This window comes from Eretmochelys imbricata, chromosome 25 (assembly GCF_965152235.1).
Source record: "Eretmochelys imbricata isolate rEreImb1 chromosome 25, rEreImb1.hap1, whole genome shotgun sequence".
NCBI lineage: Eukaryota > Metazoa > Chordata > Testudines > Cheloniidae > Eretmochelys > Eretmochelys imbricata.
The window spans coordinates 6,153,619-6,179,670 of NC_135596.1; the positions used below are offsets into that span (position 1 = coordinate 6,153,619).

Consider the following 26,052-nt stretch of genomic DNA (forward strand, 5'->3'; position numbering starts at 1 on the left):
CACTTCTTGTAAGCTTCTTTTTTATGTTTACGATCCGCAAGGATTTCACCGTTAAGCCAAGCTGGTCGCCTGCCATATTTACTATTCTTTCGACACATCGGATGGTTTGTCCCTGTAACCACAATAGGGATTGCTTGAAATACAGCCAGCTCTCCTGGACTCCTTTCCCCTTCATGTTATTCCCCCAGGGGATCCTACCCATCAGTTCCCTGAGGGAGTCAAAGTCTGCTTTCCTGAAGTCCAGGGTCCGTATTCTGCTGCTTACCTTTCTTCCCTGTGTCAGGATCCTGAACTCAACCAACTCATGGTCACTGCCTCCCAGGTTCCCATCCACTTTTGCTTCCCCCACTAATTCTTCCCGGTTTGTGAGCAGCAGGTCAAGAAAAGCTCCCCCCCAGTTGGCTCCTCTAGCACTTGCACCAGAAAATTGTCAGCCTACTCTCATTCTATTAATCCAGGGGTGGGCAAACTTTTTGGTCTGAGGGACACATCCGGGTATAGAAATTGTATGGCGGGCCAAGAATGCTCATGAAATTGGAGGCTGGGCTGTGGGAGGGGGTGAGGGCTCTGTGGTGGGGCCAGAAATGAAGAGTTCAGTGTACAGGAGGGGGCTCCAGGCTGGGGCAGGCGGTTGGGGTGCAGGCTCTGGCTGGGGGTGCTGGCTCTGGAGTGGGGCTGGGGATGAGGATTTGGGGTGTTGGATGGTGCTCTGGGCTGGGATCAAGGGGTTCAGAGGGCAGGAGGGGGATATAGGTTGGGGAGTGGGAGGGGGGTCAAGGGTGCAGGCTCCAGGCAGCGCTTACCTCAAGCAGCTCCCAGAAGCAGTGGCATGTCCCCCCTCCAGCTCCTACGCAGTGGTGCATCCAGGCAGCTCTGCACACTGCCGCGTCCGCAGACGCCGCCCCTGCAGCTCCCATTGGCAGTGGTTCCCGGCCAATGGGAGCTGTGGGGGTGGCACTTGGGGCAAGAGCAGAGTGCCAAGCCCCTTGGCTGCCCCTACGTGTAGGGGCCAGAGTGGGGTCGTGCCGCTGCTTCTGGGCTCAATGGGTAGCGATCAATGGCTCGATGTCTAGTTGACAGCTGGTAGCAAGCGGAGTGCCCCGGGGTCGGTCCTGGGGGCGGTTTTGTTTAACATCTTTATTAATTATCTGGATGATGGATTAATTGCACCCTCAGCAAGTTCGCAGATGACACTAAGCTGGAGGGAGAGGTAGATATGATAGAGGGTAGGGATAGGGTCCAGAGTGACCTAGACAAATTGGAGGATTGGGCCAAAAGAAATCTGATGAGGTTCAACAAGGACAAGTGCAGAGTTCTGCACTTAGGAAGGAAGAAACCCATGCGCTGCTACAGGCTGGAGGACCGACTGGCTAAGCAGCAGTTCTGCAGAAAAGGACCTGGGGATTACAGTTGACAAGAAGCTGGATATGAGTCAGCAGTGTGCCCTTGTTGCCAAGAAGGCCAATGGAATACTGAGCTGTATTAGTAGGAGCACTGCCAGCAGATCAAGGGAAGTGATTATTCCCCTCTATTCGGCACTGGTGAGGCCACATCTGGAGTATTGCATCCAGTTTTGGGACCCCAACTACAGAAGGGATGTGGACAAATTGGAGAAAATCCAGCAGAGGGCAATGAAAATGATTAGGGGGCTGGGACACATGACTTATGAGGAGAGGCTGAGGGAACTGCGGTTATTTAATCTGCAGAAGAGAAGAGTGAGGGAGGATTTGATAGCAACCTTCAACTACCTGAAGGGGGGCTTCAAAGAGGATGGAGCTCGGCTGTTCTCAGTGGTGGCAGATGACAGAACAAGGAGCAGTAGTCTCAAGTTACAGTGGGGAAGGTCTAGGGTGGCTATTAGGAAAAACTAGTTCACTAGGTGGGTGGTGAAGCACCAGAGTGGGTTACCTAGGGAGGTGGTGGACTCTCCATCCTTAGAGGATTTTAAGGCCCAGCTTGACAAAGCCCTGGTTGGGATGATTTAGTTGGGGTTGGTCCTGCTTTGAGCAGGGGGTTGGACTAGATGACTTCCTGAGGTCTCTTCCAACCCTAATCTTCTATGATTCTATGACTGGAGCGCCAGAGCAGGGCAAGCCCAAGACCCTGCTCCCCGGCGGAAGCTCGAGGGCCGTATTAAAATCTCTGAAGGGCAGGATGTGGCCCCCGGGCCATAGTTTGCCCACCCATGTATTAATCTGTTTCCAAAGTCCAGTTATAGATGTTTTCTGCTGGCTATTGCCAAGTTAGTCATATTGCGCACAGCGTGTGCAAATGTGACATTGCTTCTCAGGCAGCGTGGAAAAGGGATGGCATTTAGAAGTGGGAGTGTCCACTGTACCTCCTAGAAATGGAATGGATTTTGGGAATGTTGTATTGTTACTTCTGACTGTCCTGCCCAGCAGCATCTTTTGGAAAGTGCAGTCCCACCCTATGAAAATGTGGCAACAGGAGTAACCTTTGCAACATGACACATTTCCAAAATGACAGGTCAGACAGTGGATAGGGCTGCTCTAGCAGAGGAAGGAGGAGCAACCCAGAGGACAGAGGAAGACACAGATAGTTGGTAGTCAAAACACCTACGCCTCTCCGCACTGCCAGATCTTCAACGACAAGAACACACTTGCCTCTCCAGCCACTCCCACAGGCCTATCCCATCCCCTGTGGAAAGATGAGGTTTTATATCTTTCACATATGCAGCACTGGCAAATCCATAGGTGCTCTCCCCCCTTTCAAAACCAGGGTATCCAAATTTGGCACACTTTTCAGTGGCAGGTTTGGAATACTACACTTTGGCACACAGCTTCACAATGTTAGCTGTGATGAACTTGCTACTATAAAGAAAACACAATCCATTTTACAGACTACTTGAAGCTGCAGGTAAGTCATGCAAATCAGGTGCAGCCCTCTGGCTGCTGACAAATCGCCATTATGGCTCTTGTAAAATCTGGATGCTCTTATTCTAAAGCAACCCTGTCCTGTTCTCCTTCTCCAGCAGGACAGTAACAAAGCTGGCTCTCACAGGTGGGTACATAAAGCAGGTGAAAATCAGGGCCCTAATAGTGATGCAAAGGAGTCACAGAATCAAAAAAAAAATCAAACAAGCTGATATGGGCAATTTACATCTCTTCCTCAAATGCTTACAAGCCTAACCATACAAGGTTGCGTGCTTCCTCTGAAAGGTGTTGAGCTCCCCTATCTCCCACTGAAAGTACGAATTGAGGGTGCTTAGCACCTTACAGAATGAGCCCGCAAGTGGGTGGAATAGAGACACTGGTTTTATGAAATGCCTTTCATACTCCAAGTCTCTCAAAGCCTTTTACAAAATAATTAGTCGGAAAGCACAGGAACTGTGTGGGCAAAGGCGGTACGTCACTACGTTCCGAGTGACAGCTCAAACGGTCTTCAACATTAGGAACGCAGGGCATTACTTTGAAAGAATGAATGTTATTTTACATTTACATAGCATATGCCCCCCTGAAAGATCCCAAAGTGCTTTACAAATCAAATATAGACAGCGCTTCTGCAACGCAGCCATCTTTGAGTAAGGGTGGCAATCTACCAGCCGTAAAATCTGTCACATCCACACATGGTGGACAGAACTTCCGTGTTTAATACCTAACTGAAAAGACAGCTACACCACATGAACTGACCTCAATTTATCTTCCCCAGGAGGAGGAAGGGCTGAGTGAGCCCTACGGGGATTTTAAAAGGTGGTTATGGAGAGCCTCAGGCTAAGACTATACTTAAAATGCTACAGCAGCACCACTGTAGCACTTCAGTGTAGACACTCACTACAGCAATGGGAGGGGTTCTCCCCTCCACGAGAAGCCATCGCTAGGTCAGCAAAACAAATCCTCCATTGAATTAGCACTGCGTACACCTGATAGACGCAGCTATGCTGATGTAACTTTTCTGTGTAAATCAGGCCTCAGTGTCCCCTTCTCCAAAGCAGAAGACACCTCAGAGGGAGGTGGTACATAAAACCAAAGGTAGTCAGAGACCACATTCTCACTGTGTCCACATTACAGAGCCTATGCCAGCATAGCTATGTTGGCTTAGCTGTGTCGGTATAGCCCCCTAGTGTAGACGCAGCATACACCAACAGAAGGAGTTTTTCTGCCCTCAGAGAGCAACACTTCCCCAAACAATGTTAGCTGCGTCTACACTGGGGGTTTTGTCAGCATAGCTATGTTGCAGGGGGGCAGGGAGGAGTGGCAGGGTTCATGCCCCTGATGCCAGTATAAATTTTAAGTGTAGACCAGGCCTCAGTCTAACAAGAAGAAACTGGGAAGAGACTTGGGGGGAAAACAGGAATAAAACCAGAAACAAACTGCTTAATTTTCAGGATGAGAATTGTACTGAACTACCTACCACCATTAATGCAACTGGTAACCTCCCCCTCACCCCCACCGTAGCAAAAAAAATGCTTATTCCAACATCACAGAAAGAAAGAATGTGGTGGGGTGACCCGAGATGCTAGCAAAGCTTTTCTTTCCAGTCCTTATACTCTAGAACAAGATGAAGACCCACAGTCCAGTGTACACCATTTTAAGACAACTGGAGGAAAACTGGCAGTTTGCACTAGGGTAATATTAGGTGTCTAACAAGCAGCTGTGAAAGAGGTATGGGGACAGCATCTAAACTTTTGCCAAGGGTCAGTGAAACAAGGCAGTGATGCATGTCCACACGCAGAAGTTATATTGCTTTAATGACACCGCTATTGTCAAAGCGGTACAAGGACATGTTTATACTGCTATAAAAGTGCTAATACCGGTATAGCTTATTCCTGTACGTGACAGGGAATAAGTTACACTGTTAGGGCATGGCTACACTTGCAGATGTAGAACGCTGAGAGTTAAACCAGCCCTTGGAGAGCACAGCAGGGAAAGCGCTGCAGTGTGTTCACACTGTCAGCTGCAAGCGCATTGGCATGGCCACATTTGCAGCACTTGCATTGGGAGCGGTGCATTATGGGCACCTATCCCACAGAGCACCTCTTCCCATTCTGGCACTGTGGCTTGTGGGAAGGGGGCGGGGGAGTGCGGGGCATTCTGGGTCCCGTCCCAATGCCCCAATATGCATCGCTTCGCATCCAAGCAATCCCTGTGCTTCCATCCACACTTGGCGCCATCTTTCAACAGTTTTTGTACTGCACACTCTGTCTTCCCTTTCGGTCTGCAGGAATGGAGCCTGAAATGCTGAGGAATATGCTGATGGGTCTCGCCAGCGCGTCACGAATTGCAGTCGAGTTACTCCTTAAGCTACACGCTGATAGTGAGGAGTCCGACGATGATGTTGACTCACATAACGTATATGAACCAAGATTGCTTGTGGCATTCACGGACATGCTCACCACCGTAGAATGCTGCTTTTGGGCTTGGGAAACAAGCCCTGAGTGGTGGGATCACATCGTCAGGCAAGTCTGGGATGACGAGCAGTGGCTGCAGAACTTTCGGATGAGAAAAGCCACTTTCATGGGACTGTGTGCTGAGCTCGCCCCCACCCTGAGGCGCAAGGACACGAGATTGAGAGCTGCCCTGACGGTGGAGAAGCAGGTGGCTATTGCAATCTGGAAGCTGGCAACTCCAGCGAGCTACCAATCGGTCGCTAGCCAGTTTGGAGTGAGGAAGTCGACCATTGGAATCGTGTTGATGCAGGTTTGCAGGGCCATTAATCGCATCCTGCTCAGAACAACCGTGACTCTGGGTAACGTGCATGACACCGTGGCTGGCTTTGCAAAAATGGGTTTCCCTAACTGCGGCGGGGTGACAGAGGTGATGCATATTCCAATTCTGGCACCAGCCCACCTAGCCTATGAATACATAGATCGGAAGGAGTATTTCTCTATGGTTCTCCAGGCGCTTGTGGATCACTGTGGGCGTTTCATTGACATTAACACAGGCTGGTCCAGAAAGGTGCATGACGCAGGCATCTTTCAGAACACAGGCCTGTTCAGAAAGCTGAAAGCTGGGACTTTCTTCCCAGACCAGATCGCCATAGGGAAAGTCAAAATGCCCATTATAATCCTTGGAGACCCCACTTACCCTTTAATGCCGTGGCTCATGAAACCCTACACAGGGAGCCTTGACAGCAGCAAGGAGCGGTTCAACAACAGGCTGAGTTGGTGCAGAATGACTGTGGAGTGTGCTTTTGGCCGTTTAAAGGGCCGCTGGCGCTGTCTGTATGGGAAGCTGGACCTGGCCAATGACAACATCCCCACGGTTATATCTGCGTGCTGTACCCTCCACAACATTTGTGAAGGGAAAGGTGAAAGATTCACTCAGGCATGGAACTCAGAGGTTCAATACCTGGAGGGGGAATTAGAACAGCCAGAGAGCAGGGCTATTAGAGGGGCCCAGCGCAGGGTTGCAAGGATTAGGGATGCCTTGAGGAAGCAATTTGAGACTGAAAGCCATCAGTAATGTTTGGTGCCCTGCATGGGACTGAAGTGCAGTGGTTCCAATGTTAGTAGGAATCTGCGCTTCGTATGATGCGCTGACCTGCAGTGCCTGTTGCTTTCCTGGACTACGGTATCTTTTACTTAATGCAATATTAAAGACGGTTTTCAAAGCCAAAAGATTCATTTTTTGAAAATAAAATTCATTTATTGAAAAGAAACAACTGCTTGGGAAACAGAAAGGGCATGACATATCTGTGCTGTTTGGGACAAGGGAACAGGGTTGGGTGGGGAACGGTACAATCACAGATTTGCATATGTCCTATCATACTCAGCCTTCCTGTCTGGAGTGCTGTGCAATGAGTGCTGCACTTCAGGATGGCTATACTGCAAGGTGATGGGGATTGAATGCAGTGGGTAAGCGTCGTAGTTTGCAGGGCTGGGTGGTGAAGCTACAGGTGTTGGAACAGCTGGTGGTGATAAGAACCTGGATGTTGGGGAAAGTGGGTTGGCCGTGACATGGAGGCACAAGGGAAAGAGTTTTGTGAAAAGGGCTGCAGAGGGGGACAGGCACAAAAGTGCTCCGCCTGCATTGCTACCAGCACCTGTATCAAGTCTGCTTGGCATTCCATGATGCTTAGCAGCCGCTCCGTACTTTGGTGCTGGCGATCCGCATTCTGCTGGTGGACCCTCCTTTCACTCTCCCACCACTCCTGCACTTATTGATTTTCATTAAGGGAGTGCTGCATTAGTTCATGCAGCATGTCCTCTTTACTTCTACATGTCTGCTTCCTGATTCTTTGGAGTCTTTCGGCCATTGATAACAAGGATGGCTGGGATCTCAAGGTTGCATCTGTAAAGCCATAATACAACACTTAGCAGAGTCAGCATTGTTCACACCAGACAGAGAAATGATTTGGCCGTACTTAAAGTACAGTGTACACAATAGCAGAAAGTGAACGTCCCAAAGCAAGCACACACAACCCACAGGAGCCCGAAAATGGTGAATAAGCACAGGAGCAAGGGGGACTGTTTGGTTCATGGCCGTACTGTCCTCTGGGGTTCTGTACCTTGGGGAGAGCCAACAGCTGCAGGGGGCCCCCATATTGAACACTGTCCCCACATTTTCCACAGGATGAGTTCGTCCCGGAAGATATCTCGCTGCTGAGGGTGACCTGGGAAGCAAGGGAGAATCTTCTACTACTATGTGGCTTCCGTCCTGGCCCACATGCAGCTTGCCTGTGTGCAGCAATGGTCCCCCCGCCCGTCACAGTGACACGGACATGTTAGCCTTACTGGGACAAGGAGCACAGTAGCTCTGCTAAGGAACCTGCACAAGTGGATTGCCCAGCTTCTGCATGAGACCGTTGAAGAGGTCACTCAGGCCGATTACCACGATGCAATAGAGCACATCAACACCCTATTCTGCATCTAGGCGTGCATGCAGCCCTAACCCTGCAACCCTCCTCTCCCCAAGAGCCCGCACCAAACAACTTCCTTCCCAAAATAAAAGCCGCTTACCAGGCACCTCTTCTGGTGTTTGTTCTTCCCCAAGCATCATCTGTTGCGACTGGCTACCTTCCTCCTGGCTTGAAAACAGCTCCTGGCTGCATGTATCTAGGGATGCCGGGCTGTCCCCCTCTTCCTCAGCACCCTCGCTCCCACTTTCCTCCTCCTCCTGCCTTGTTGAACTGGACTCTGAAGTGTCCATAGTGGTCTTCGGAGTGGAGGTGAGGTCGCCCCCAAGTATCGTGTCCAGCTCTTTGGAGAAACGGCAGGTGGCGGGGGCAGCACCGGAGTGGCAGTTTGCCTCGCGAGCTCTGCAGTACGCATTCCACAGCTCCTTCGCTTTAACCCTGCACTGCAGTGCGTCTCGGTCATGGCCCCTTTCCATCATGTCCCTTGATATCTGCCTGAAGGTATTGTAATTCCTTCGGCTGGAGCGCAGCTGGGACCGGACAGCTTCCTCCCCTCAAACACTGATGAGGTCCAGCACCTCACCATTGCTCCATACTAGGGATTATTGCCTGGTGTGTGGCGGCATGGTCACCGGGAAAGATTCACTGAGAGCACTCCATGCCTGGCTAAGCAAACAGGAAGGGGAATTTCAAAATTCCCAGAGAATTTGAAGGGTGGGTCTGATGGTTGGTCACCTCAGGGCAGCGCAGTAGAGTTCAAAGTGATGACCAGAGTGAACAGGCATCGTGGGACACTTCTGATCAGAGTGCATTAATAGACCAGGGCACCCACACTGGCATCGCGGCGCTGCAGCAGGGAGCTTCTAGTGGAGGTGGATTACCAGGAGCACTCCAGCCGCGGAGTCAGAGCGCTTTATGTGCCTTGCCAGTGAGGACGCGTCATGAGTTAGGGCGCCCAGGGCTGCTTTAATGCGCTCTAACTCTCAAGTGTAGCCAAACACTGATGTAAGGCAGCTTTATGTCAGGATAACTCATCCACGCCAGGACTGTATAAGTAAAAGCCACCCCCTTAACTGAAACAGTTACACCAGTACAAAAATCTACGTGTCGACCAGGTTTTAGACTAATGCAGTTTGTATTGTGATACTCTAATGTACAAATCAGTTTATTTTATTTTTTACACATTTTACTTTAGTGGAATGATCAGTTGGTCAGCTACAGAATAAACCCTGAAAATATCAAGGGTCTTGTGAGATTTCTTCTTAAAAGAGCTCTTTGGTGTGTCGGTGGATAGTTTGATTGGATTACACAGAAAATGTGGTATCTGATCAGCTTTATTCCTGTATAAGACACATGCTAAGTGAGCTCCACTATACTACTTAGGACTGTTACCTTCAGTTGTGATGTGTTTGCATAATGCACTAGAAATACAAGCAACGATTTTTTTAAGAGTGAATGTCTAGAGTAAGGCAAACTAAATAAGCTGCCTCAAGTCAGGCCACTTATTTAAGCACCATACTGTAGACTTCATATGGAACCTAACTTTACATGCTTAAAAATCTTGGCCATTATATAAAAAAAAAAAAACCACCCCTATTTGCTTTTTGCATTTGTTACTGTCAGTTCAGTACATAAAACATTTAAGAAAAATCTTTACAGTTAAGGAAGATAGCAGAAACTAGATCACTTATTTTGCAGTTATTTCAGCTATACAATAACCCTATGATAATTCTGTTAAAACAAAATGGGCAGATTAAAGGTATTACTTAATGAAATTTCTCTTTTTTGATGAGAAGTTAAAGAGAGATGTCTCCCAGGAATATCACAGGGCAACCAAACTTGAGATAGCAACTCCCTGTCTGACTGTTAGTTTAATTATGATTAAGACACTTTTTAAAAAAAATTCAAATTATTTTAAGAATAAATACATCTTAGAATGAACATATTAAAATACATCTTCCAATGCATCAAAAAAAATTCCTTTTAAAAAACATGTTATAGCTCTATATAAATGCTTATCACTAAAACCAGAAAATGTACTAAACTCAGATGTATTCCAGAAGAGACCAGTGTGCTTTGAAATGAATCCCACTTAAACAACTTTTCTGGGCAAGAAGAATAGAAAATGTGGAACAGGCTTCCACAGAAAGTTAGGGTTTTTCCCCCCTTAGTTGTAGTTATGCTGGTGGTGTTGGGTTTTTGTTTGTTTGGGTTTTTTGGGGGGAGCGGGGCATGGAGGGGGTGTCAATTCTGCAATGGCAATGTTATTCAAACAGCTTTATTTCGGCCAGGAGCAAAAGGCTGTAGCATCTTCTCCAGTATAATGGTCATTCTAGTTTTTGCAACACAGATGAAGATAGCAAACGAAGACTGACATTATTTATTAAACATGATGCAGCCAGTACAAGGTCGCCTATTTGATTTAAAAACTTATTTTCCAATGAATCATTCTGCATCAATAGATGCTTTGTTTAAAGGCAACCTAGGAGTGTGTATATAACATGCTTTTTATTTGGAATACAGAGCCCTTCTGTTTGATCAATTCCTACCACTGAAGTTTATAATTTGGTAAGAAAACAGGCTGCTTTTTGCATCTGTATTGCTCAAGAGGGAGCAAATATCTTGCTCTCAAAGGCAGCACAAACTAGAGGAGCTAAGAGGTAGCTGCAGGGGAATCAGAAATATTAAAATTTTGGGCAACTGAAGTCTCGCAATGCCAGACTTGTAAGCAAGACATTAATCTTTTGTTACAGTGACTATCAGTCTCGGGCATCTAACTGTTCAAGGTAGCGGTTTGGAAACATTTTCAGAAAAAAACAGCCATTTTTGTGACAGCCAGAGCAACTGTGCTAGATTAACACCATGCTTATGTTCACAATGTTAGTGCTGACCATCCCGACAACCACTGCAATTACCAGAAAAAATTATCCCCACTGGAAGAATATTTTTGAGCTTTAGCTTTAATATTTCTAGAAAGAGAAAAGCAGTTCCCACAAGAAGATGATATTATTTCACAAGAGGCTTTGCTTTTCTGTGAAAATGGCAAGATTTCATCCTAGCAACAAAGGCTTGGCTCAGCAGGTTGAACTTCGTGATAAAATACCACAAGTATGTGCTGGTGGAAATGGTGACTTCTGGCAAAGACCTTATTCGCAAATACCCAAAGCAGAGTTTGACAGCTTTACATAGCTCCAACGGTGAAGCTTAAATCCCATAAAGGGCGGAAAATAATTAATAGTAGAACATTTCAAATAAGTGGTTCAGATTAAGTAGGTTTGGGAGGGGGTACATAAAAGGAACCAAAAGCAAGCTTTTTTTATTTAAAGTACAGTTGCAGTCAGAAAACTCACTGTAACGCTTCTTATTCAATGTACCTGCTCCTCGTGTGTAAGTCTTACCTGCATGTTTATTCATTCATTGATAGTGCATTTGCACCTAACACCATAGCATCCAAGCGCATTACAAAAATATCAATTTATAAACAGAAGAATAAAAGAAGACAATGCCTTAGCAAGAGATTTGACAAAACTGCCTCACTTAAATTGTCTGATTTTTTCAACGTACTATTGCTACAAATAACACCCAATGTGTCTAAGTGAAAGATTAGAGAAATATCGCTGTATTTTTTCAAGTTTGCTTACCTAGCACATCTGACAGCACTTACTGTATTGTAAGTTCCATGCTTTCCCCTGTAGAGACAAGCAGTTTCTCCTGTTTGTGTGGACCTTTCACACAGCAACAGGGAACAGAGAAATGCGATTATTTTTTTGAAAGGCAAAGTGTAATTGTAAAATCACTGGCAGGGGAATCAGAGCAGACACATTATCTAATTAATTTAACTTATGTTTTAAACTGAGTAGATTTCAAAGTGCAGTGCCCACTTTAAACTCAGGCTTCAAGGGGGCATCTGTGACAGGTTCCCCCAGGGTGCCACCTGGAACTGGGGTACCACTGAGCCCCCTGACCCACCAGCCTGGGCTCCCTTCTACACTGTACAGTACTGTTATTGACAAGCTGACAAGCCCTCTGGGCTTCAGCCTGCACTTTCACCAGCACACATACAGGCAGGGACACACCCAGCTGCAGTACATGAAGGCAGGTTCTTTAACAGGCCCCTGCATGGGATGGCTTCAGCCAGTTCCTAAGGAACACACTCCCTCTGGAATATAAACCCAAAATTATACTGTCTTGCGCTGCACAGGGAACTGTACAGAGTAAGCTCATAAAATTCGCCCCCTCCCTCAATGTGGAGAGGAACATGCAACAGCTTTCTCCCCGAGTTATGACTCCTACACACTGGTTTTAGATAAAGCAAAAACAAGTTTATTAACCACAAAAGATAGATTGCAAGTGATTATAAGGGATAGCAAACAGATCAAAACAGATAAACAAAACAGCAAACTAAGCTTAATATATTAAATAGACTGGATATGAAAAGCAGATCCTCATCCTAAGTGATGACACAAGCAGGCTGCAGATTCTTAAGGGGCAAGCTACACATGCTTACAGCTTGGAATCCCCAGGTGTTCCATTCATAGGCTAAAAATCCCTTTAGCCTGGGTCCAGCACTTCCCCCAGTTCAGTCTTTGTTCCTCAGGTGTTTCCAGGAGTCTTCTTGGGTGCGTAGTCAGTGGACAACCAAGATGATGTCACTCCCCTGTCTTATATAGCTTTTGCATATGGCAGAAACCCTTTGTTTCAAAGCTTGGTTCCCACACCAGTCCGTGGAAAAATACTGACATCCCAAGATGGAGTCCAGAACCAGGTGACCTGATCACATGTCCCACAGCCATTCCTCATGGGCTGTTTGGAGCACTCACAGGAAGACTCACCAGGTGGGAGCTAAGCTTCTCCTAAGGCCTATTGTTTCTTCCTAATGGCTCATTAACCTGAATGGGCCCTTCCCAGCCAGCCATCTAGACAGAGAGCATTTTGCCTAGTGGGCATTGCCCAGGAATAGCTACATTTGAAATAGATACATAGTCAATATTCATAACTTCAGATACAAAAATGATACATGCATATAAAAAGGATATATTCATCAAACCATAACCTTTCCAATGACACCTCACGTGCCTTGCCTTGCATAAAATACATAACTATGATATAATTATATCATACTACTATCACTATGAAGAATATGGCGTGCAGTGTCACAGCATCCACACTAGGAAAAAAGGTTAGTTTGCATCTCCTCCTCCCATCTTAGCTAACTTACTGTGGACAAGGCAGGGTTTTAACATGTTAGCAGGTCAAAATGAACACTATATTTTACCACACATTCGCTAACATGTGGTAAAAAGCCACCTTTTTTCCTAATGAAGATCAGGCCTAAGAAGCCACGAGAGGGAGCAAGATCAACAGCCTCTACCAAGAACATCTCCTTTACAGTTCTCTTTTTGCTTCCAGTTCACAAGAGGGCATCTCTACCCAAGTGCTTGCTTTACTCTCGGGGCACTTTCAGAGACAATACTGCTGTGAAAGAGGCTGCAGCGTTCTATTCTGCCTCACACAGACCTCTGCAATGTCAGCTAAATCTTTATTGCTAAAAGATGCAAGAGGCCAAAATAACAGATAAAAAAATAAATGATAGCATCCACTGTTTGTCAGGCATATACAAAAACAATAGTTTATGCGGCTTCCATTGCAACAGTTATTAATGCCTCTGTGCTGTGATAATGTGAATGATACAAAAACCACCAGATTAATGTCAAACTTTATGGCGGGAAAAAATCATTCCAAAGGGGAGACTCTCAGTAAGAAGGAAATTTTCAAAGTTGCGATAGACCACTACAAAGAATTTAAATATAAAACTATATTTAAAGAGTGCTAGTGTACTTAACAGAAAAAGAGTGCACAAAGGGAAAACAAGTAAATACTGGGACTGTTGCCCTTAGATCAAAGTGGCCTTCCTACCGCTAATCTTTCGTACCAGACAGATTAGTAGTTGTCTGGTAACTTTTTTACACCCTGTGACAGGATCTTAAATATGTTTAAATTCTTAAAGAGGAAATCTAAAGACCTCCAATTAGTCTGGCTTAAAATAATTATTTTCCCTCCAGTATTAAAAAAATAAAGTTTAAATTAACTATTTTGAAAAAGCACAAGCTGAGAGTAATTTTCTCTGATTCAGAAAACAAAAGCACCTGTAAAGTTTTCAGAGCCCACTACAAAAATGGCATGTCAACTTAAAGTTGCTACTTCAAATAATTATTAGTAAGTTAAGTCTTGCTTACAGTTAGCGGAACCAAAATAAGGATCTTTTAAATATTCTGATATCCTCTCTTCTCATTCAAGTATCTCCTAGAAGCTCACTTTTGCCATAACGGCCACAAGAAGCAACAATTTTTTCTCTGTTTAATCTTCAAAGTCAGTTCCTCCCTCTGGGTTTCTCATTAGGTCCTTTCTTCTTAGTATCTGCTTTTTATTTCTTTAAACTCTTTAGGGCATAAACAACCTTATTTTCTATGTCTTGTGCTGCACTTAATTAAAAAGACGTAGTACTTCAGTGGAAAGTCAGTTATTCAGACTTCTAGAAGAGCAAAACTGAAGTTAACTGACATATAAAAAGAGCAGTTTTGAAACTTGAGGGTGTTACAGTTTAAAAAAAATCAAGTTATCTGTTGAAAAAGTTTGACTAAAAACAAAACTCAAACTGTATTTTAAAAAAAAAAAACAACATTTCACTGACTCAAAGCCTATATTAGAACAAAGTAACTGATTTACAATTTTCAAACACCTGCAGCTCAATCTTTCCAGATACCACAATTAGTAAGTACAACATTCTTCAGGTGGTTTTTAAGCATGGAACCTATGAGTTAGTTTCTCGGAAAAGGGTCAGATCTTTAAAAATACTGGAAATATTATATATCTATAACTTCCAGAACAGGACTGAGGTTTTGGGTAGTCTATTTATTTAGACAGGATTCTATTCTGAGGGATAGAAGTATGATGTTAATACACAAAAATACTTCAATAGACAAAAGTTTGCTTGTAGAAAGCATTTCTCTGTAACTGCTTCATGTACTGAAATCCACATCAAATCACAAGCCAACTCCAAATATACAATAATGAAAATTTCAAAGAATTACCTGATTTCTCCACGGTTAATAAATAATGAAGATATTTGTTCATGTTTTGCTTGAGGATTTTAATATCTATTTTGTATAGTCAAGGCATTCAAACAAATGCTTATGTCACAATGTGCTGCTGATCAGAACACTGACAGCACCTTCTGGGTCGCAAAGATAATTGTGGCAGGAGGGCAGGACATAGTAACTTGCTGAAGTCCCGCCCTCACCCTCATTTACTCTAATGCAAAATTATCATTTCTACAACAGTTTCTCCATCCTCCTGCCCACCCCCCTGGTTTCCTTATCAGTGTTATTAATATCACCTAGGGAAATTTTTAAAAAATTTATTTTCAATATTTACTCTACTTACTTTTTATACATCATTCAGCTTAGACACTGAAAATTGACTAGTCAATTTCACTTCCTGGCTCTCATGCATTAACCCAATGTTGCAAGGTTTGATCTGTGAAAATTACAGGGGAACCATTTAAATATGAAGCAAAATATTTCTAATTAGAGGGATCTATAAAAGCCTTTTTGTTAAAAAACATGCACAAAATCTAATTACTGAGCCTAAATTACCTGAGAACATGTCCATTTAACATCACACAGGCAGGTCTCAATTGACAACAAAATTACAAAACGTAAATGTAGTTCTGTTGAGTTCAATGCAATTAGTTGCCTAAGTAAAGCTATGTATGTACATACATGTTTGGAGGAATGGAGGCTAAAATACTGGACCTTTCACAATACATAAAATAAATTTAGGGTAACAGCCTCTGATGGTACTGAATAAATGCTTCCAAATGAACACTTGTCAAAGAAGCCTTTAGAACAATCAGAGCTGGATTGTGCCTGGTTTTATGCAAGTGTAAAAGGGAGAGGGTATGGGGGAGAAAAAAACAACACAATGAGCCTTCCTCTCCACCACAGCCCTACAGCCCTGAGAAGAAGCTACACCTAATCTGCTTCTTGCATGAATCTAAGCACAAGGACTTCATGAGGTTAGCTGTGACAGCAGGACAAATCTCTCCCAAGTGGGTGGGAAGAGCCAGGGATCTGCCTCCACCAGTGGAGACTGCCCTGGGGGAGCACATGTTGCACATTTGCAAAAGGTGGCAAAGTAGTAACGCTTCCAGGAACTGCAGAAAGCATCATGTCTGTACCAGGGGAAGAAAATTTGCTTCAAGTAAGTTTCACATTCTAGCAGAGATCAAACATGGAAGATTTCCTCCCCCAAAAATAAACATTTTAGGAAGTTATGAATATGTGAAAACACAAGTTTGAACAGAAATTGTTTTGCATATTTACCAAATGAGGGCATACATGCAGCCACTCTGAAAAGTGAGGTATTTTAAAAGCTCCATATCTTGACATTCTCCATTCACAGGGAAGTGAAAGATGTTACAAAAGAATAAAACATTCCAAGGGGCAAGTAACATGTTGAATTCTCAACTGTTTTGCCATGTAACATTGCTACATAATTTACCATATCTGGCAATTTAATGAAATGACAAGAAATCTCTGACTACTGTAAAACCAATATTAAGATCAGTTTATTAAATGAAAAGACATGCTCTTGACCTTGCTATCAAGTGGTTTTTCCAGTCTTCATTTCACAAATCACAGCTGTAATCATTACCTATCTTAAGTTGACAGTATTTTGTTACTTTCGTCAGTGCTAACAGATACTAGGCCTTTGGAGCTACCAGCCAGCATGACTTCCTAGAGTCTTTAGAGAGCTTTGTCAAAAGATTCTACCCAACCTTGGAATCCACTTAAAATATGGAAATCCACAATAAAAGCCTGCATTTAATTGATCTGAACTCTATTCTACAACTGCATCTATACTACGAGCTAAGGGTGTGATTCCTCTGCTCATGTCCACATGCTAGTGGGAGCACAAACAGTAGTGTAACTGCAGCAGCACGGGCAACAGAACCAAAGCTTAGCTGTGCCAAGTTCAAACCCGCCTAAAACCAGTGCCCAGACCTCTGCTGCTGCTAAACATGCTACTGTGGCTACACTGCTATTTATACTCATTCTAGCTTGATGAGAGCTAGTGCAAGTTTGTGTCCACAAGCAGAGGAATCACACCCCTAGTTTGTAGTGAAAAGACAACCTACATTTGTTGCAAGAGAAGAGTCATAGAATATCCGAGTTGGAAGGGACCTCAGGAGGTCATCTAGTCCAACCCCCTGCTCAAAGCAGGACCAATCCCCAATTTTTGCTCCATTTCCCTAAATGGCCCCCTCAAGGACTGAACTCACAACCCTGGGTTTAGCAGGCCAATGCTCAAACCACTGAGCTATCCCTCCAAAGTTTACCATTTCTGTTAATTCTATTTCCCTTTCCATATAGCATTTAAAAAAAAAAAGTTTCCTAGGAGAAATAAAAAGGGCATTCCCAAAATTCATTACTGAATGTAATAAGCCCACAGAGTATTAATTCAGATGCCATTACAATATGTGATGTATTAAAAACCAGAGAGATCAGACAGATAAAACAGAGGCCTCAGTCCTGCAAACACTTATGCGTGTGCTTGGGACTACTTATACAATTGAAGCTAAGCACCTATGCAAGTGTTTGCAGAATCAGGAAAATATTTTGCATTTCGCAGCATCCTTTTGTGGATTTTCTCACTATTCATGTTTTTTCCTCCACCCAGAATAAAAGTTTTGTTCTTTGTTTTTAAATGTGTGCATTTCACTCATTTCTTTCCTAAAGTTAATAACAGGTTTAAGAAAAGTATTTTATTTAAATTTATAGGAAAGAAATGCAAAACTGTGTGTCATCAAGCTTTTCCATGCAAGCAGCAGCTATTTCTCAGCTCCCTATCCTATCTAAAGATATAAGTAAAGTGTTCTTTAAACTTCTCAGTTGTGTTACTAACATGTCAGTTATTAAAACAAAGAATTTAAATTTATTTCTCCCTTCCCCAATTCTTCATTTCACTGAGCTAGGTCACCAAAACCAGGTTAATTAACTTCTTGGTTTTTACTTTAGCAAAATGGTACAAAGTTTCCAATACACTCACTGCAGGAAACTGTGTAAGTATTTTTACTGACATTCTTTACATTTAGTAATAATATTTCTATTAATAGTTTTATCCCTTAATATTGTGTATATTTTGGTAATATCCTGCTTCTATCACCATAGCAACTGAGAACCTTCTTTGTAAAACTATTGGCAATAGCAGAGTTTCCAGGTGACTTTCTGAATCCCTTTGGGTTTACTAAAATTTCTGCTTGGAGTATGGTTAGGTTTTTGGTTGGTTTATTTATTACCTTTGGGTGTCTCTGCTTGTTTTTGGGAGGAGGTTTTAGGAAGAAGGGGCAGGTGGAAGGAGGGGTTATTGTTGTATCATTCTTGTGATGACTGAAAGACTGTCAAAATGGAAGGTTCTGCAGCATCTCCTAAAAGGAGACTGCCAAGTTGTTTTAATATTTAATTTATCTCCTGTATTTTATTAAGTATTACCCTGCACTTCTACACTCTAACCTTCTAGCGTTTTACAATTAACCCTCAACCTTCCTGTGAGGTAAGTATTTGTTTTATAGATAAGGAAACTGAGGAACAGATATATGAAGTGAAGGGCACACTGCATCAGTGACAAAGTCAAGAAAAGAACTAAACAGTCCCGGTTCCTACTATTCCCAGCTTTAATTACTAGACTATACTCCCTTCTTTAAAGGAATTCTCAAGGATGCATATTTTACCTAAAGAATTTGCAAAATCCTTGGAAGCATTCTAAACATATAACCCACCCAGCACAAAAAACCACGACAGGGTTTTGATCTTTGTTTAGCAAAGACACTTACTCATGGCTTAGCCTGGTCCACTACCATACAGATGTTCTGCACAATGTAACTATCTGTATGTATTGTTCTAATGTAACTGTTTCCAGGCTAGGCGCTAAAACTTCTGCTCTTTCAATCCTACTCTGATAGCAGAATCACATAGGTGATGAGGACCTTAGAAATCCATAGCTGGATTGTAGCTTTGTTTTCAAACCAGGACAGAGAGCACCAGTCTTCTGAGCATGGTCTTTGCTTGATGCTATCAAAAAAGTCAAATAGAAATAAGGTTTGGTTTTCTTTTTTAAATGTTCACAAACAAAATATTTGTTATGCTTTATGTCTTTTCAGCTCACACAAGCTCTAGACTTTCACAAAACAAAAAAACTGAACAAATAGCTGGGGGGGTGTTCCCCCCCCAAACCACAGCTATAGAAAGCAACGCTTTTGGGAAAAAAGACAGTTATTTGCTTCCTACATTTTCAAAGCACTTCACAAACATTCATTAATCTTCACACCCTTCTCGTGTGCCAAGTGGATATTACCGTCATTTTACAGATGAAAAAGTTGGGGCAAGTCATTTCATGTAAGGTCACACAGCTAGTCAGTGGCAAAGTCAGGATTAGAACTCAGGATTTCCTGATTCCCAATCCTGCGCTCAATCCTTCTCACAATGCCTTCTCCCAAAAGGCATATCTGATATACTATTTCAAGTGTACTACACATCACCCCCAGGAATTTACTCACCTTTCAGGAAATATTTTAGAGATACTGCCCTCAAACTGGACACAATTTCTATTACTGCACAAATGGAACCTAATGGTTAATAAATAAAACTTAATATTTCTACTCTAACTATTCATATAGTTCAGTATCCAGTTCAAACTTGCCCTCACTGGGCTAAATCACAGAATCACAGAAGATTAGGGTTGGAAGAGACCTCAAGAGGTCACCTAGTCCAACCCCCTGCTCAAAGCAGGACCAATCCCAACTAATTCACCCCAGCCAGGGCTCTGTCAAGCCAGGCCTCAAAAACCTCTAAGGATGGAGAGTCCACCACCTCCCTAGGTAACCCATTCTGGTGCTTCACCACCCACCTAGTGAAATAGTTTTTCCTAATAGCCAACCTAGACCTCCCCCACTGCAACTTGAGACCATTGCTTCTTGTTCTGCCATCTGCCACCACTGAGAACAGCCAAGCTCCATCCTCTTTGGAGCCCCCCTTCAGGTAGTTGAAGGTTGCTATCAAATCTCCCCTCACTCTTCTCTTCTGCAGACTAAATAACCGCACTTCCCTCAGCCTCTCCTCATAAGTCATGTGTTCCAGTCCCCTAATCATTTCCATTGCCCTCCACTGGACTCTCTCCAACTTGTCCACATCCCTTCTGTAGTGTGGGGCCCAAAACTGGACACAGTACTCCAGATGTGGCCTCACCAGTGCCAAACAGAGGGGAATAATCACTTCCCTCGATCTGCTGGCAATGCTCCTGCTAATGCAGCCCAATATGCCATTAGACTTCTTGGCAACAAGGGCACACTGCTGACTCATATCCAGCTTCTCGTCCACTGTAACCCCCAGGTCCTTTTCTGCAGAACTGCCGCTTAGCCAGTCGGTCCCCAGCCTGTAGCGGTGCCTGGGATTCTTCCATCCTAAGTGCAGAACTCTGCACTCGTCCTTGTTGAACCTCGTCAGATTTTTTTTGGCCCAATCCTCCAATTTGTTTAGGTCACGCTGGACCCCATCCCTACCCTCCAGGGTATCTACCTCTTCCCCTAGCGTAGTGTCATCCACCAACTTGCTTAGGGTACAATCCATCCCATCATCGAGATCATTTATGAAGATGTTGAACAAATCCGGCTCCAGGACCGACACTCTGCTTGATACTGGCTGCCAAACAGACATTGAGCCATTGATCACTACCCATTGAGCCCAACGACACAGCCAGCTTTCTATCCACCTTATAGTCCATTCATCCAATCCATACTTTAACTTGCTGGCAAGAATACTGTGGGAGACCATACCAAAAGCTTTGCTAAAGTCAAAGTATATCATGTCCACCGATTCCACCATTTCCACAGAGCCAGTTATCTCATCATAGAAGACAATCAGGTTGGTCAGGCATGACTTGCCCTTGGTGAATCCATGCTGACCGTTCCTGATCACCTTCCTTTCCTCCAAGTGCTTCAAAATGGATTCCTTGAGGACCTGCTCCATAATTTTTCCAGGGACTGAGGTGAGGCTTTCCAGGGACTGAGGGGAGGATGACTGGTCTGTAGTTCCCTGGATTCTCCTTCTTCCCTTTTTTAACGATGGGCACTATATTTGCCTTTTTCCAATCTTCCAGGACCTCCCCTGAACACCACAAATTTTCAAAGATAATGGCCAATGGCTCTGCAATCACATCAGCCTATTCCCTCAACACCCTCGGATACGTTAGATCCAACCCCATGGACTTGTGCATGTCCAGCTTTTCTAAATAGTCCTCAACCTGTTCTTTCACCCCTGAGGGCTGCTCACCTCCTCCCCATACTGTGCTGCCCAGTGCAGCAGTCTGGGAGCTGACCTTGTCTGTGAAGACTGAGGCAAAAAAAGCATTGAGTACTTCAGCTTTTTCCATATCATGTCACTAGGTTGCCTCCCCCATTCAGTATGGGTCCCACACTTTCCCTGACCACCTTCTTGTTGCTAACATACCTGTAGAAACCCTTCTTGTTACCCTTCACATCCCTTGCTAGCGGCAACTCCAATTGTACTTTGGCCTTCCTGATTTCACCCCTGCATGCTCAAGCAATATTTTTATACTCCTCCCTAGCCATCTGTCCAAGTTCCCACTTCTTGTAAGCTTCCTTTTTTTGTTTAAGCTCACTGAAGATTTCTCTGTGAGAAATCATAGGTGGGTTTTCCCTACGAGTAAGAGGACAGAAAACTCCCCAAGTTTCCATTTGCTGGGGTGCTTTCAGATCAGGGAGGGAACGATTGGCATTTGCAACCTCTGTGCAAGGCTGTAGTGGGTTCACCCTTACAACCTGCAGATATTAGGAGCTCTTCTTCTGGAGGCCAGGGCTCCTCCATTTGTCACCCTTCAGAAGACACAATTTGATGACTTCAATAGCTCAGACATAGGTGAGAGGTTTTTCGCAGGAGTGGTGGGTAAAATTCTGTGGCCTGCGTTGTGCAGGAGGTCAGACTAGATGATCAAAATGGTCCCTTCTGACCTAAATATCTATGAATCTATGACAGGAGTTCGGCCCACTGGGAGCGTGCTATGTAAATTACAGATATTTTAATGCTATCCCCATCAACCATTCGTTCGGGGGGAGGTGGGGGGGGGAATACTACTACCTGTGGTTGGAGAGGGAAGGAGAATGATGCCATGAAGCAGGTATTCCCTCTTATGCCCTCCCTTCACCTAGATCTGCCTGGGGTTCATATCTTCTACTCAGAAATGGAGAAGTAAACGATTTGGCCCCTTCTTTTAAAAGCACCATGAACTGCCTGCAGTCAGTCAATTGGACTCACTCTCCTCCTCCCTCCCCACAGAGATCTGCATTGGATAAACTCCTGAATATTTTTTGGGTGGCATAATAGTAATGGCAGACCCAATGTACTGCTTGGGCATCATGGTTGATGTCCACCTTAGAAACAAACACCTTATATACACTGGATTTGTTAGAGCTTTATTATTCTTTACCCCTGATTGCACCCTTGGGGAAAAATCCTATTTGCTTGCAGGCTGCTTTTTCACTGCTCTGGCCTCATATGTTTTCATGATCTTTTGTAAGGCTCCTTTAGAATACAAGCAATTCAACTGACAGACAGCAACTCATCTTGAATAAGAGAAACTGTCTGATCTCAAAAAGATGGTTGCTTTCTAAAGAAAGTCAGAATACAACAGAGAAAACACTACCCTCTAGTGTAAGCTTTAAATGTAACCTCACAGATCAGGGGAGGTACAATACTGCACATGAAAGGAAATACTAAATCAAAGCATAGTCTCTTTAGTCTAAATCCATCTCAGATCAAATGAGCTAAAACAAAAGGGTTGTTCCCTCCCCCAGATTTTAAAAGTATAGAGTACTTTGTTCTTAAAGACATTACACACGCTAACAGTAGCAGTGCCAGCAGCCTCCTATTAAAGGGAGTGCCTTGGAGTCGATTTATAATTACTCTCCACTTCTCAACCCAAATCCACATATATAAAAGGGTTCTACTGAAAACAATCCCTCACAAGAAGAATGATCAAAAAAACCAAGGTTATCTTTCAGACATCATGCTATATGAATGTATAGATTCTCTATCATCCAAAAGGAACTCTAAGTGCTGTACGTACTACAGAAATTGCTTCACATACCATCACACAAATACCTGAATAAAGTTGGGTTTGGATTTTTTGGGGTTGAAAAAAAGGGTGTGGGGGGAAGAGCATAGAGTTGGTCCCAGGCACCTAAGTCAGTTAGGCTCTTTCGAAAATGCCCACAAACTGATGGAAAAATATTTCCAGCAATAATCATCAAAATGTACAGATCGGCAAAGTAAGAAAAATGCTGCTTGAGAACTTTTAAAGTCTGATTTAAGGATAATTATACTGGATTTTGTTTGCTCATTGTGATGTCGGCAATTAATTTTTTAACTGTTACAAAGCTTTAACCTTTTGAATCCCAACGTTTACAGTCATTAAATAATTACTGTCCCCCATAATTTCCCACAACTGTGAAAATTTAAATGAATAAAAAAATGCTTCAAACCCGTAATTCTGCACAACTGGGAAATTTTAAATTGATAATCAAAGAAGATGCTTAAAAATCAACCTCAAGCGTATCCATTGAAATTATAACAAAATTAAAATTGATTTCTGCGAAAGCCTAGGTATATAAAAAGGTCACATCAGCTGCAAGACGAACAGACTAGGTGACTTAACAGGTTGCCTCTATGCCTATCACCTATATGATGACTAATAAAGGACCCTTGGAGCATAACAGGGTGGGAGCTACCCTGAGGGGGATTGCAGTTAAGAAGTGAAAGGAAACTGTCCCCTCAGCTGACCTGTAATTAAGGACAGGGTGACAGTGAATGAGCGATACATGGAGCTCTCACTGGGGAGTGAGGGCTGGGAAGGGGGAAGAAGGCTTGTCAACAGAGCTGTCACTCTGGGGAGAGCTGCAACCTGTCCCTATGGTGGGAGGAGAGGGGGAAGAAGGAACCAGTCATATTTTGTGGGAGACAAGGAATTTGTCACTATTTGGGGGGATGCAGCAAAAAAGGAACCTGCCACTAAATTTTGAGGGAGGATGGGAGGAGAAGGCACCAGCTGGTACATATCAGTGGAGGAAGGGAAGGCACCTGTCACTATATTGGGGGGGTGGGGAGAGGAAGACACCTGTCGCTACATTTCGGGGGGGGGAGAGAGGGGAAGGCATGGGCCGTATATTTGCGCGTAGAAAGCACCTGTGACTACATTTTAGGGGGCAAAGGGAAGACACCTGTCGCTACATTTTGGGGGAGAAGACATAGGCCGTATATTTTGGGGGAGAAGGCACCTATCACTACAGTTTAGGGGGCAAAGGGAAAACACCTGTAGCTACATTTTGGGGGAGAAGGCACCTATCACTACAGTTTAGGGGGCAAAGGGAAGTCACCTGTCGCTACATTTTGGGGGAGAAGACATAGGCCGTATATTTTGGGGGAGAAGGCACCTATCACTACAGTTTAGGGGGCAAAGGGAAAACACCTGTAGCTACATTTTGGGGGAGAAGGCATAGGCCGTATATTTTGGAGGAGAAGGCACCTATCACTACATTTTAGGGGGCAAAAGGAAGACACCTGTCGCTACATTTTGGGGGAGGGGGGAAGGAAGGCGTGGGCCGTATATTTCGGGGGAGGAAAGGCACCAGTCAGTATATTTTGGGGGGGGAGGGGCAGGCACCTCTCGCTCCATTTCGGGGAGGGGGGAAGGAAGGCGTGGGCCGTATATTTCGGGGGGGGCAAGGCACCGGTCAGTATATTTGGGGGGGGCAGGCGCCTCTCGCTCCATTTCGGGGGAGGGGGGAAGGAAGGCACGGGCCGTATATTTCGGGGGGGGGGGGGCAAGGCACCGGTCAGTATATTTGGGGGGGGGGCAGGCGCCTCTCGCTCCATTTCGGGGGAGGGGGGAAGGAAGGCACGGGCCGTATATTTCGGGGGGGGGGGGCAAGGCACCGGTCAGTATATTTGGTGGGGGGGGGCAGGCGCCTCTCGCTCCATTTCGGGGGAGGGGGGAAGGAAGGCACGGGCCGTATATTTCGGGGGGGGGGACAAGGCACCGGTCAGTATATTTGGGGGGGGGGGCAGGCGCCTCTCGCTCCATTTCCGGGGACGCGGGAGGCCCCGCCGCCCTGTTTCGGGGGGCGAGGCCCGGGCCGGGGGCTCCCGGGGGGCCGGCGGGGCGGTACCTGCGCCGGGCTTGGCCCCGGACTCCGGGGCGGCGGCGGCGCCGCGGGCGGCCGGCGGGTGGCGGAAGTGGCAGTGCGGCCTCCGGCAGGGCGGGCCCCCCGCGCCCCGGCCGCCGGCGCCGAGGAAGGGGCAGTCGATGCCGCGGAAGTAGCCGCTGGGTCGCAGCATCCCGCCGGCTCCGCGGGGCGCCGGGCAGCTCCGTCCCCGCCTCACACGGACAGCCCCGGCCGCGGCCCCGCCAGCGCCGCCATCTTGGGGAGCCGGGCCCGGCCGGCCGAGGACCCCGGCGAGGCCGCTGCCAGGAGAGGGCTGCCCGCGCCGCGCCTGACTGGAAACCCGCCCGGCGGGGAGGGGAGGCTCAGTGATGGGGGGAGGGGCTCGGGTGGCGCGGGGGGAGGGAGATGGGCAGGGTTTTCCCTCCGCCGCCCCCACGCTCAACTCCCCCATCCACCCCCACACCGATCAACTAGCCCCCCCCGCCCCGTAAATTCAATCACCCCCGATTCCTGGGGAAAGCTCAGACAGGGTGCAAGGGGGTGGGGAGAGAGATGGGGGAGCAAGGGGGAGGGGAAGGAAAGGAGCTGGGGTGCAAGGGGGAGGGAGATGGGGGTGCAAGGGGAAGGGAAGGAAGGGAAAGGGGGTGCAAGGGGGAGGGGAGGGAGATGGGGGTGCAAGGGGGAAGGGAAAGGGGGTGCCAGGGGAGGGGACAGAGATGGGGTTCAAGGGGGAAGGGAAGGAAGGAAAAGGAGGTACAAGGGGGAGGGGAGAGAGATGGGGGAGCAAGGGGGAGGAGAAGAAAGGAGATGGGTGCAAGGGGGAAGGGAAGGAAGGGAAAGGGGTGAAAGGGGGAGGGAGATGGGGCAGTGGGGTTGGGAGGGGAAGGGAGACAGGGCCATGGAGGGAGGGACAGGGAGGAAGAGGAGGCAGATAAGAGGGG

At 45.6% G+C, this 26,052-nt stretch overlaps 1 protein-coding gene across 2 annotated transcripts in view; it reads right to left on the reverse strand.

Moving 5' to 3' along the window:
* The window catches only part of REXO1 (RNA exonuclease 1 homolog), a 77,978-nt gene extending 52,600 nt beyond the window's left edge, over nt 1-25,378 (reverse strand). Inside the window, exon 1 of one of the 2 annotated variants that reach the window (XM_077805397.1) lies at nt 25,115-25,378. In XM_077805397.1, coding sequence (XP_077661523.1) covers nt 25,115-25,283 — 169 coding nt within the window. In that variant the 5' untranslated portion in view covers nt 25,284-25,378. Of the gene's footprint in view, nt 1-14,906; nt 15,181-25,114 lie in introns of those variants that run through there. The other variant, XM_077805399.1, reaches the window with a different exon arrangement.
* Nucleotides 25,379-26,052: the final 674 nt, after the last annotated feature.